Here is a 12,569-nt window from a genome sequence, read left to right on the forward strand (position 1 = left end):
CAACAACTGTGGCTAAGGAGTCTCTTCCCTTTGGCTGGATTCCATGCCTCAGTTGCCTTCTCTCCCCTCCTCTACGGCCCCTTTGTCGCATTAGTGACTTTCTCTCAGAACCTCATTTTAAGAAAGGGGCCAGACCAACCAATTTCCATTCTGTGGACTTCACCACCATGATCCCTACATGGGTATCTCCTTCTACGCCCACCCCCATTTTAGCTCCTTTTTAAATGTTGTCTACACCAATTAGAATGTAAATGTTAGTGTTTTTGTCTCCTATATTTAGTACAGTACTTGACAAATTAGTAAGCACATAATAAATGCTTGTTGACTTGATTTTTTGAAGCTGCCAATGGAGAGGCATGCCATTTATTGGTTTATAATGTTATCTTGCTGTGAGTATATACAATATATGACTTTGAGTCTGACTTTTTCAGACAAACACAGAAATGTATCCATCCAAAGCACTATACCTTTCTGAGCAGCTTCCTTGTGAGGTTATATCCCTGTGATAACTGTCATTGATGAAATTGTTTTAGAATTCACCTTTTGAAACTGCCTTCAGTGCAGATATGTTATGGAATCCTTAGACCAGGGAGGTTGAGCCACACTGATCATAGAGCCAGGATTCCCAAATGAGATGTTGCTGTCAGCCCAGGAGATGAGCTTTGGACTTGGACATTGAAGGTAATGCATAGAAACAGAGGTAAGCTGTGAACCTAAAGCTCCACCCCCACCAACCCTATCCCTTTCCCAAAAACCTAGGTGAGGGAGAGGAATTAGGCTTCTCTCAGAGAGGCTGGGAGTGAAAAGAGAAGGGAAGGGAGATGGGCAGGGAAGGTGAAACAAGGGAAGGGGAGGAGAGGGAAGGGGAGACAAAGGAAGAGGAGGGAAGGGGAAGGAAGAGGAGGGAAGGGAAGGGAAGAGAAGGGAAGGGAAAAATCCTCAGAGCCCAGGACTTTTGAATTTTAAAAAAAAGTTTGTTTTTTTACTAGGGCAAATCTTTATCCACTAAGATGAATTTAAGTTTTGGAAATGGCCAAAAGTAACTCACACAAGGCTGGATGAATGAAGTGGATGATGAAGCTGGATGAGACAATTCTGTAGGGGAAAGCAAGGTTCATATACACACAGATTGAGAGTAAGAAGAAACCTTAAGAGATCACCAAATCTGATCCCACCATTTTACAGATAGCTGAGGACCAAAGAGATTCATGTAGCCTGACTGAAGCACAGAAACTATGGAGGGAAGGTCCAGGTAAGAATAGCCACTCCAGCAGTGCCGTACACAAGTGGTAACTCTTTGCAGTGAACTGCAGCTACCTGGTTACAGGTAGCATGGTACCTGTAAAAGCAATGAACTAAGAGCATCAGAAAACCCAGGATCTGCCACCTGTTAGTAGCTATCAGTTATACAGTGTGTCCCCAAAAGTCTTCATGCAGTTTTAAAATAGAACATTTTGGAGCTTTTCAGTCGTTTCCTTTTCATCTGACTTTCAATAAGTGTTCAAGAGCTTTCTTTATCTCTAGGAGAACAAGAAAAGGAAAATATTTGAGTTTTGCTTTAAAAGGTGTTCCCATTGTTTGGGTACCAAGGTTAGTTCTGAATCAAGTGAAAAAGAAATGTGAATTTTTATTTCATTTTTAATCATAAGTAGTACACAAGATACAATATACATTCAAAAATGAACAATTGGTCACTGAATTCAGTAACAGTCAATTACTGTATGGTTGGTATAGAAACAGAGAAAAAGTGGGCCATCCAAACTCCCTTGTCAGCCTATTGCTGTAACATCTAATGACCTCGGCAAAGGTGATTAGAATATATTCCACAAGGTCGATGATACACTGTGCTAGGTCCCGTGTATTACAGATTTTTGAGACTAAATTCTTAGGTTACTTCGATATTACTAAGGTCACTGTTGACTTCTTGTTGTTCTGTTGTTGTTATGCAATCATTTCAGTCATGTGTGATTCTTCTTTGTGACCCCATCCAGGGTTTTCTTGGCAAAGGTACTGGAATGGTATGCCATTTCCTTCTCCAGCTCATTTTACAGAGGAGTAAACTGAGGCAAGCAGGGTGAAGTGACTTGCCCAGGATCACACAGCCAGTAAGTGTCTGAGACTAGATTTGAACTCAGGGAAAACTCCAGGCCCAGGCTCAACTGTAAATAAGGATAATTATAGTACTTACACTATAATACTTATAATAGTAGTATAATAATAGTACTTATTTCACAGGGTTTTTGTGAGAATAAAATAAGATAATATTTTTAAAGTGCCTAGCTTTTCCCCTCGCCCTGTAAAATAAAGGGGGTTGGACATAAAGATCTTCGTATCTTTAAATCTATGATCTTCATTTTTTTTTCTGTTTTTCTTTAAATTTTTCAAAGGTGATCTTTTATTGAAGGTAGCTTTCATCATTATAATAATTGGATAACTGCACATGAAAATAATGAATACATCACTTTTAGATTATGTTTTGCTCCATACAGTAGAATATGAGCTCCTCGAGGGCAGGAATTGTTTCATTTTTGCCTTTGTAGCCCCCGTGCCTAAAACAGTGCCCCGCGCATAGTATGTTCTTTTTTGTATGTTCTTAATAAATGCTTGTTGAATTAAATTGAAACTTCTGCTTTCTTCTCAAGTACTAAAGACTTCAAACTTCAGCAAACAAATGAAAGCACAATTCCATTAGAATTCTGTGAAGAGCAATTATCCCCTTTGGTTATTATATACCATTTTCTTTCAGTTTCCCCTAAAGACCCATCATCATGGAGTTTCAAGTCTTGTTTTGCTTCTACCTGCTAATCCCATTCCGAAAAATGTTTGTCCTGGTTGTTTAATTTCCCATCAAGTCAAAAAGGTCCCCAACTGTTCAAGAATCACAAAGAAACACATGGAGCTTCATCAAGTCACTGAAGGGGTAAGTAAGCTAGTCACTACCACCACACTGCCTTGCCCATAACAGGCACTCAGTAGATATTTGCTAAATAATCAATCCAGTGGGAAGGAGGGCAATCAATTTAATGGTTATCATATTAAGTGCTAAGAAAAATCATTTAATTGCACTCAGATGAGTGCATTTAAAGTACCAACAACAAAAAAATCCTATCAGTAATGTTATCCAGAGTGTCCAACTTGGCAAAAAAAAGCCAATGGATTATAGAAAAATTTTAAAACATAATTATAACCTTAACACAAGTGTTTTTCATGAGGAGCTTCTATAACAATATTTATCTATGCAGTTGTTAACTGGTTTTTTTTAATCTTTAAGATAGTTGCATCCTCTGCTCTGCCTGGCTTCAAGTCCCTCCCAAAACACTCATCCCTTCTAATCTCACCACCGTGCTGCTAACTCAAGCCTTGATGAACACTACTTCTCTCATCCTTCTCTCCCCTCTGACTAGAGGGCAGAGTACCAAAGTCCTCCTAATGTCTTCCTTTATAAAGGGCAGAAAGTCAGATCACTACATTTTGCATCTGTGGCCCTGCCTGGTTTTAATTCTATGGTACCAAGTACCCCCTGTTGTCTCCTGCCCTCCCCACCCCCCATTCCTGCCTCCCTTTGTCTATTGTCTCCCACTTTCGATTGTAACTTCCCTGAGGGCAAGGACTCTTTCTTTTTATTAATTATATCCCTAGTGCTTTGCACAGTACCTGGCACATAGTAGGTGCTTAATAAATGTTTATTGGATTGGACTGATCTTAACCCTTGAAAATCTCAACGTAGCTAGAAAGTGCAATTTTTTTTTGTTTGGTTTGGGTTTTTTTGTTTGTTTTTGCTGTTAAAAAGCATTGTGGTAAAGATGACTCTTCTTCCATTTTAGTTTCTAATATTTAGAGTGCTACAAGCTCTTTCAAAGTACGAAAATAACAATCATGCACTGTTGTGAATGAAGGAGGAAATTAAAGTATTCATTACCTTCACAGCTCTGTATTGGATATCACCCAGTTCATAGGATTTTAAGATCATGCATTTCAAGCTGGAAGGTTCTCAGAAGCTACCTAATCCAACCTCCTCCCTTTATAGATGAGGAAAGTGAGGTCCAGAGAAAGTCACAACACAAACAATAAGAAGCAGAGCTATGACTTGAACCCAGGTCTTCTATCTCCAAACTCAACATTCCCCTCCCTTTACTATAGTACCTCCTGGACTACCAAAGTCACTTTGAACCTGGGAAGGTCTGAGGAGTTCACATTCCAGACAGGGGTACAGTTACCTTCTCCATCAAACTAACTAACCCTCCAGAAGAGTATCAGCTTGGATATTTACATGAGCAACATGGAAGACAAATTCTCATTTCTTGGTGCTAAAGAATTTATCCCACTCCTGGGTTTATAAGACCAGAGCACCAATCACTATAGTGGTTACCGTAAGCCTGCTAGGTGTGGATTAAGGTAGGAATGTTCCCAGTCACCAGGCAAACCAATGCTCTTTTTGTCTGGCATGGCGGAATGCCCCTAGCTCTGATGATTTCCAGAAAACAAGTTAGAAAGTGTTCCAGGTTGTCCAGTCACAAGGCAGAAAAGCAGGTTGTGGTTGCCAAAAGGACAGCTTCCCCCACAGGCCTAAAGGAGAATACCTTCAGCTCTAGTGAGCATGTCCCCAAAATGAGTTAGCTGTCCAAACTGCTGGGTCATCACATCTTGTAGAAATTTTTTTTAAAAAAAGCCCCTCTGTGGGGGTCTAATGCAGGTGGATGGAAAGGGACTGACCTCTCTCTTAAGGAAAGAAAAGAGGATAAAAAGTGGGGGAAGGTCCTCTCTTACCACCACTTCTGCCTGTGACCCCAAAGTCTAGGCACAAGCTTTTCAGTTTGAAAACAAACTCTGACAATTTTACACAAATCGGATAAATTTGTTGGGTCTCTCTTCAGATTCCAGGACTGCTGAAATTGGAAATTCTGCTAGAAGAGTATCCGTCAAAGATGATCTAGCTGACAGATTGCAGGTAAAAACATCATCTATTGAGCCTGAAAAATAGCAAGGGAAGCATGGTTTTATTGTACAGACACTGAGGACACAGAAACACGTCTTACAAAACCTCCCATGTGACAGTAATTTGAAGCAACAATAGAGGGACCCAGGCTTATTGAAAAACCCAGGAGATAAATTTTAAAAAATGTTCTCTCCTTTGTGTACAAAGACAACGTGTCTGGTCAAGAGAGCACATCCTTGTGATAATTTTTTCTGTGGTGGAGATGGATTTGTAACGAATGGGTTAGACGCACTCTGTCACCAGGTTTTGCCTTTTTTGAGAAGGGTATCTGGGACTGGGAGCACCATTCAGAGCTGTAGCCGAGAGCAATAAACTTATTCCCAAAGGCGCTTACTGAACAATTTTCACCTGATTTCATACAGTCCTCAAACTGGGTGAGGGACCTTAAGACTTTGTGCACCTGCTTAAGCAGCAAATTGCTTCTTAGTGACTTTGTGGTGAGGGACTAGAACTGATTCATTGGTATAAGAAACGTCCAGTGAGCAAACTCCTTCTACCAATGCTGATCACTTACAGTACACTGAGGCAGCTAAATGGCACAATGGATGGAGTACTGGACTTGGAGTCAGGAAGACCAGAGTTCAAATCCAGCCTTGGACTCTTGCTAGCTGTGTGACCCTGGCCAAGTCACTTAACCTCAGTTTCCTCTTCTGTAAAATGGAGATCATAACAGCACCTAGCTCCCAGGGTTGTTGTGAGGATCAAATGAGATAATTATAAAGGGTTTAGCACAGTGCCTGACCCATAGCAAACAGTATATAAATGTTAACTATTATTATTGTTATTGTTGTTATTATGGGCAGCTAGGTGGCACGCTGGATAAAGCACTAGGCTTGGAATCGCAAAGCTTCATCCTTATGAGTTCCAATCCAGCCTCAGACACTAGCTGTGTGACCCTGGGCAAGTCACTTAACTCTGTTTGCCTCAGTTGCCTCATCTGTAGAATGAACTGGAGAAGGAAATGGCAAACTGCTCCAGTATTTCTAACAATAAAACACTAAATGGGGTCACAAAAAATTGAAAATGACTGAACAAATTATTACTTTTCCTCTGTCTGCCTCAGTTTCTTCTTTCTAAAAAACAGAATCATAATAGCCCCTACTTCCCAGGTTGTTGTGAGGATCAAATGAGATAATATTTGTAGCGCTTAGCACATAGTAGGCACTCTATAAATGCCTTCCTTCTCCTCCTTTTTAGTCCAAGATAGTTGCCTAGAGTCAAGGAAGATTTAGAACCTATTTCCTCCTGACTGTAAGGCTTGCTCTCTTCCTCTCAACCTTCTCAATTATAGTTATAGCATCCATAAATGATAGCTGTTAGGTCATGGTAGACTGGAACAGCTCTTCCAGAATTGATCCATTTTGGAGTGGCCTTGAAGACACTCCATTAGCCAGCCAGCCCCTCCTGTTTTATCCTGCGTGTTTGCTCACAATACACTTTCAGGGAAAAAAGGAAGGATCTGTTAAGATCCACAAGAGCCCTACCTCTCCTAACTAGGAAAGGAAAAATACTACTGTGACCAACAAGGCAAAGGGAATCAAAAATATTTTACAAAGAGAAAAGGAAAGACAGTACACTTCCATTTTAGAAAGTAAACGTTTCTTACTTCTTGTTTTCTGTTTCATGCTTTTCCCTTCAGCTAATAAGCACTGCTTTTTTTTTTTCCCAGTGAACGGGTTCCCATTACCCATAACAATGGTTTCATCTTTATGTAATTTTTAAAATTCCAAAAGGTAAAAAATAAAACTTGGTCTTAGAATGACTAACATACCTCTGGAAGTAACACTGAATTTCCTATCTGAGAAACTGCTTCTTCTGATGAGAGGTTCAGTCATTTTTTCCAGAAATAACTTTATCGTCTCCTTCTTTTCTGGGCTAGTACTAGACAAATTCAGGATTTTTCCATTAATGTTAACGGTGGTATTGCTGAGGCCAAACCAGTAGAAGAAATCAAACAAGGCATCGGCTTTGAATTCATACACAAAATTCAAGTCTTTGCCGTTAACCACTTCATTTCCTGGAGGAAAAAACTTCTTGACCACTTCTTGAAAATTAAACTATAAAAAAGAGAGAATAATATTTCTTTAACTTCCATGTATACCCACCTAAACATTGATGCGTAAAGATATTTTTTTAAAAACCAGCAAAACACATCACATGCAAATACATTATCTCTATTTTCCCATAATTTGGGGTGTTTAAAATGTCAGTCTGTGTGTGTATCCCTGTTGATGCATTTCTTAAGAATTTGGAAGCCTACAGTCTGGGGATGTTTGCATTAAGCAAAAAACCCTCTCTACTAGACCATACTACCATAGCATTTAGGTGTTAGGAGACTAGAGGATTAGACCCATGTAGTTGAGCCATCTATCATGTTATGACTTAATACCAGTTTATTTAGCCTTTGTATTGTGTGCCATTTTTATTATTACAATTATTAATCCCTAAATGAATTCATATTAAGGTCTATGGTGTAGAGAAAAGAGCACCAGATCTGTAATCAGAAAACCAGGGGTTCAAATGTAGCTTCTTCAGTATTACAGCGTACTGAGCTAGATTCCAAGTCAGAAAATCCTAAGTTCAAATCTGAATTTTTCTGTGCCTCAGTTTTGCCAACATAAGACTGAGGGTGATAATTCCTTTCCACCTAATAGAAAATTTAAAAACAGGCGAGTCCTTCAACCTCTGTGGACCTCAGTTTCCTCCTCTCTAAAATGGGGAGAACAATAGCAACCACCTCAAAGGGTTGTCGTGAGGACCAGAGAAGTTAACTTGTGTAAAGCCCATTGCAAATGTTAACTACCAATTTTATTAAAGTCCCTCTCTCCCACTCCTTTGCTGTGTGACCTTAGACAAATCACATAGCCTTTTCTGAGTCTCCATTTCCACATCTGTAAAATTATTATAATAACACCACCTATCCCACCTACCTCACAGGGGTGGTATTGTGAGAATTAAATGAGATCAGTTGTAGAAAGCACTTAGTAAATTATAAAGCCCTGTGGAAATACAGTCAAGCTCCGAGAACATGATTCTTAATTGGGTGATGCTACTCTCCTGGCTATTCATTGCTCTTTGTTATCAGAATCAGGTGTGTTCTGGAAGGGAAAACTGCATTTTGTAGGAGGAAAGCATACCCCTAAGGGTGTGTTTTCCCTGCTTTGACTGTAGCACTGTCCTTAAAAAACTAAGTCTACTCTACAGTACTAGAGTTTCTTTTTGTTTTTCATAGTGGCAGATGTTAATATCCCATCTTGCTTCTGTTCAGCCTTTTAAAAACCTGTTTTAAAAAAAAATTCATACCACTTTTCTTCAAAGAAGTATTAACTGCTCAAGATGTCCACATCTCATTTAAGCTCATATGATTTCTGTTGGGTAGAAAGGAATTATCACCTCCAATCTTAGGTGACAAAATAAAGATAATGAAAAATTAATGACTTAGCCAAGACCACATAATAAGTTAAGGCCCTAGGACTTATCAGGCCTCCTGATAACCAGCCCTTTGCTATTTCTACAAACTGCATTCTCTCCCTTTCTAATTCTTGTTGTTTTGTTAATTAGTCATGTCAACTCTTTTTCATGACTCCATTTGGGATTTTCTGGGCAAAGATACTAGAATGGTTTGTCGTTTCCTTCTCCAGCTCATTTTTTACAGATGAGGAAACTGAGGCAAACAGGGTTAAGTGACTTGCCCATGGTCACACAGCTAGTAAGTGTCCAAAGCCAGATTTGAATTCAGGTCCTCCTGACTCCAGGCCTGCTGTCTCTAATTCTTAGTAGCATTGAATTCAGACAATTCCAAACTTACCTGAAGTCGGTAGCTTTCTCCAATCACTGAGGAAATGACTGTATCCATCCCATGCTCAATCTGTCTTCTGATCTTGGGGTGTCGTGTATTCACGAGAAATGAGTATGTCTTTTCTAAAAGTAGGAAGCACAGTTTAGAGTTGACTTCTCATCTTTTACCTAAGCAGGTTCCTTCATAATCTACCAAGCCATCCTTTCCAATGGGTTTGTAGTTGTATGATGCCCTCACCCTACTCTGCATGAGATTATTAATGCATTTTAATTAAAAATTAATATTCCTTTAGATTTCTACGACATCATTTGAGACAGACTGGGGCGGCATAAAATGAAGTTTGGGAGAAGATTCTGGGAAAATGGTAGAGTAAGTCAGAAAACTTTCAGCTCTCTAGATTTCCTACACGCACAAAAAAAGAGAGAACATCGCCTCGAAGGGAATGTTGAGCTACAGAAATACACAAGAGTTAGGACAAAGCAGTTGTTCTTCTAAGGCAACTTGAGAAGACCCCCAGGAAAAACCTGACCTCCAGGGGCAGAGGTTTGGGCCTGAGTGAAGTGCAAACACCTCCAGGCTAACTCTGCAGCATCCATGAACAACGAGCCATGGGGGCAGCTGGGGTTGGGAGGCAGCCTCAGCCTCCGAAACTTTCATATCACAGTCAGTGTCTGGGTCAGATGACTGACTAGGAAAAGATTCAAGGACCTTCCACTGTTGAGGGATGCCAAGCACAGTTATGCTGACCAGATGTGACCCAGGCTGGGCTGCTGCTTCAGAGAAAAAGGAACTAGTACACTCTTGACAAGTGCCATAATGGAGGGGCGGGGACCCTGCTGGCTTTGGGCACTTGCAGGAGAACAGAGCCCCTGGTTTCGGTTCCAGGGCAGAGAACACAGCTGTAGTCTGCAGCCACCTGAGGGGAGTAGAGGGGGCAAGATCATTTGTTGGACAGCATGGCTGGGGGCCCTAGCAGTGGAGAGATTGAGCCCCAGGAAAGACCTCAGAAAATAACAGTAAGAAGGACCTGAGGCTTGGGGCATCATTCCCCATACCTCAGGACTAGAACTTGATTACACTACTAGCTGCTAAAAATAAAATAAAACAAAAATAAATAAAGATGAGTAAGCAAAGGAGAAAGAACCCAACCACAGATAGCTACTATGGGGATAGAGAAGATCTAAGTTCATATTCAGAGGAAGATGATGGAGCTAAAAATTAAAAAAAAAATCCTTTTTCAATGAAAAACACCAAATGGCCCCAAGCACAAAAGTAACACCTGCCACTATGAAAAGCAAAAAGAAATTCTAGTACTGTACAGTAGACTTAGTTTTAAGGACAGTGCTACAGTCAAAGCAGAGAAAACACATTCTTAGGAGTATGCTTTCCTCCAGCAAAATGCAGTTTTCCCTTCCAGGACACACCTGATTCTGATAACAAAGAGCAATGAATAGCCAGGAGAGTAGCATCACCCAATTAAGAATCATGTCCTCAGAGCTTGACTGTATTATGATAACTGATATTTCCACAGGGCTTTATCATTTATTAAGTTCTTGGAAGAACTTAAAAAAGACTTTAAAAATCAAATAAGAGAGATCAAGGAAAAATTAGGGGAAAAAATAAGAGTAATCCAAGAAAGTCAACCAACTTGAAATAAAGAATCAGAAACTTAAGGAAGAAAATAATTCCTTGAAAACTAGACACCAAGAAATAATAAAACAAAATCAAAAGAATTAAAAAAGAGAATGAAGCATCTTATCAGAAAAACGACTGATCCAGAGAAGAGTTCGAGGAGAAATAATACAAGAATAGTCAGACTACCTGAAAATTACAATTAAAAAAAGAATCTTGATACAATATTACAAGAAATTATCAAGGAAAATTGCCCTGAAGTTCTAGAACAAGAAGGCAAAGCAGAAATAGAAAAAATCCACCAATTACCACCAGAAAGAGAAGACAGGAGGAAAACTAATAGGAATATCATAGCCAAGTTTCAAAGTTCCCAGGTTAAGGAGAAAATATCAGAAGCAACAAGATAAAAACAATTTAAATATCATGGAGCTACAATAAGGATTATATAAGACCTAGCAGGTACTATGCTGAAGGACTTGGAATACTATATTTCGTAGAGCAAAAGGTTATGATCAAAGATAATTTATCCAGCAAAGTTAAGTATAAGCCTGAATGAAAAAAAAATGGGCATTTAATGAACTAAAAGATTTTCAAGCATTTGTGACAAAATAGTAGAACATAAGGGAAAACTCAACATATAACATCCAGGAGAAATATAAGGTAAACATTAAAGACCAATTATAAAGGACTCAATAAGGTCAAATTGTCTACTTCTTATTCATGAAAATAATAGTTCTTTTATGACTGTCATTATTATTTGGACAATTTGAAAGAAAGGTTTAGGCTGAGCTGAGTATGACAGGGTGATTCTAAAAAAATAAAACTGTATAGGGACAGATAAAAAGAATCAATTATCTCATACAAATGAGGCATAAAAGGAAAAATTGATACAGAAGGAACTAGTAGGGGAGAGAGCAGTTAGTGCTGGAATCTTACTCTCATCAGGAATGGGTTACAGAGGCAACAACGTAGATAGATAGACAGATAGATAGATAGATAGATAGATAGATAGATAGATAGATAGATACAGAGAGAGAGAGATATGGATATAGATGTAGATATATAGATATATATGTGTCTATACATATGTATACATATATGGACATATATGGATATAAAAGTCTTTCAAACTTAGAAAGAAATAAGGCAAGGGGATAGGGTGAGGAGAGAGGATAAGGGAGGGACTCTTGAGGTGGGTAAGTTAAGGAATAGGAGGGCAAGGTATCAGGTAGAAGTAGAACAGAGGTGTGAGGAGGGATAGGAATAGGGTGAGAAAGATGGTGAGGAAAAGAGGAAGGAAGAAAATATACAACAAGCAATTATAGCTTAAAATGCAATGGGAGGAATTTACCCATAAAATGGAAACTGAAAGCAGATTAAAAATTTGAATTCAGCAACATGTTGCTTTTAGGAAATGCTATAAAAATGAGAGATAAACACAAAGATAAAATAAAGGTCAGGAGTAGACTTTATTATGTAAAAAACAGCAGGGTTGGTAATCATGACCTCAGACAAAGCTAAAGCTAAAATAGATTTCATCAAAAGAAAAAAATAGGGAAACTACACTATGTGTCAACATTATTATCCAATATTGTTTTAGACCATTTAAAATAACTAGAGAGTATAAAATATCTGTGCATATACCTGCCAAAACAGACACAGGAACTATATGAACAGAAATACAAAACACTTTTTATACAAATGAAGTCAGATTTAATAATTGAAGTAATGGTTATTGTGCATGGGTAGGTAAAGCCAACATAATTTTAAAAAATGATAATTTTACCTAGCTAATCTATTTATGTAATGCCATCCCAATTAATTACTAAAAAATTCCCTTATTAAGTTAGAAAAAATAATAACAAAGTTCATTTGGAAGAACAAAAGGTCAGGAACTTCAAAGATATTAGGGGAAAAGATGTAAAAGAAAGGGATTCCCTAGCATCAGATCTTTGACAGCATTGTTGAAGTGTAAAATGGATTATTTTGATTATTTTAAATTAAAATTTTCTTGTATAAATTAAAACCTATATAGCCAAAAATAGAAGAATATCCGGGCTTAATTGTAACATTCTTTGAGGGGAGGGGGAGAAGGAAGGGGGGGAATAAAATAAAAAGTGCACAACAGAAAACAAAAGAAAA

The 12,569-nt window shown here is 38.6% G+C and overlaps 1 protein-coding gene across 1 annotated transcript in view; it reads right to left on the reverse strand.

The window, feature by feature from the left end:
- Nucleotides 1-1,607: 1,607 nt before the first annotated feature.
- The window catches only part of MEDAG (mesenteric estrogen dependent adipogenesis), a 34,462-nt gene continuing 23,500 nt past the window's right edge, over nucleotides 1,608-12,569 (reverse strand). Inside the window, exons 3-5 of the mRNA XM_020997222.2 lie at nucleotides 8,805-8,917; nucleotides 6,768-7,053; nucleotides 1,608-4,970 (exon numbers count right to left, since the gene is read on the reverse strand). Coding sequence (XP_020852881.1) covers nucleotides 4,837-4,970; nucleotides 6,768-7,053; nucleotides 8,805-8,917 — 533 coding nt within the window. The 3' untranslated portion in view covers nucleotides 1,608-4,836. The remainder of the gene's footprint in view (nucleotides 4,971-6,767; nucleotides 7,054-8,804; nucleotides 8,918-12,569) is intronic.

The sequence above is a fragment of the Phascolarctos cinereus genome, unplaced genomic scaffold (assembly GCF_003287225.1).
Source record: "Phascolarctos cinereus isolate Bilbo 61053 unplaced genomic scaffold, phaCin_HiC Scaffold_726;HRSCAF=1367, whole genome shotgun sequence".
NCBI classification, from domain to species: Eukaryota; Metazoa; Chordata; class Mammalia; order Diprotodontia; family Phascolarctidae; genus Phascolarctos; species Phascolarctos cinereus.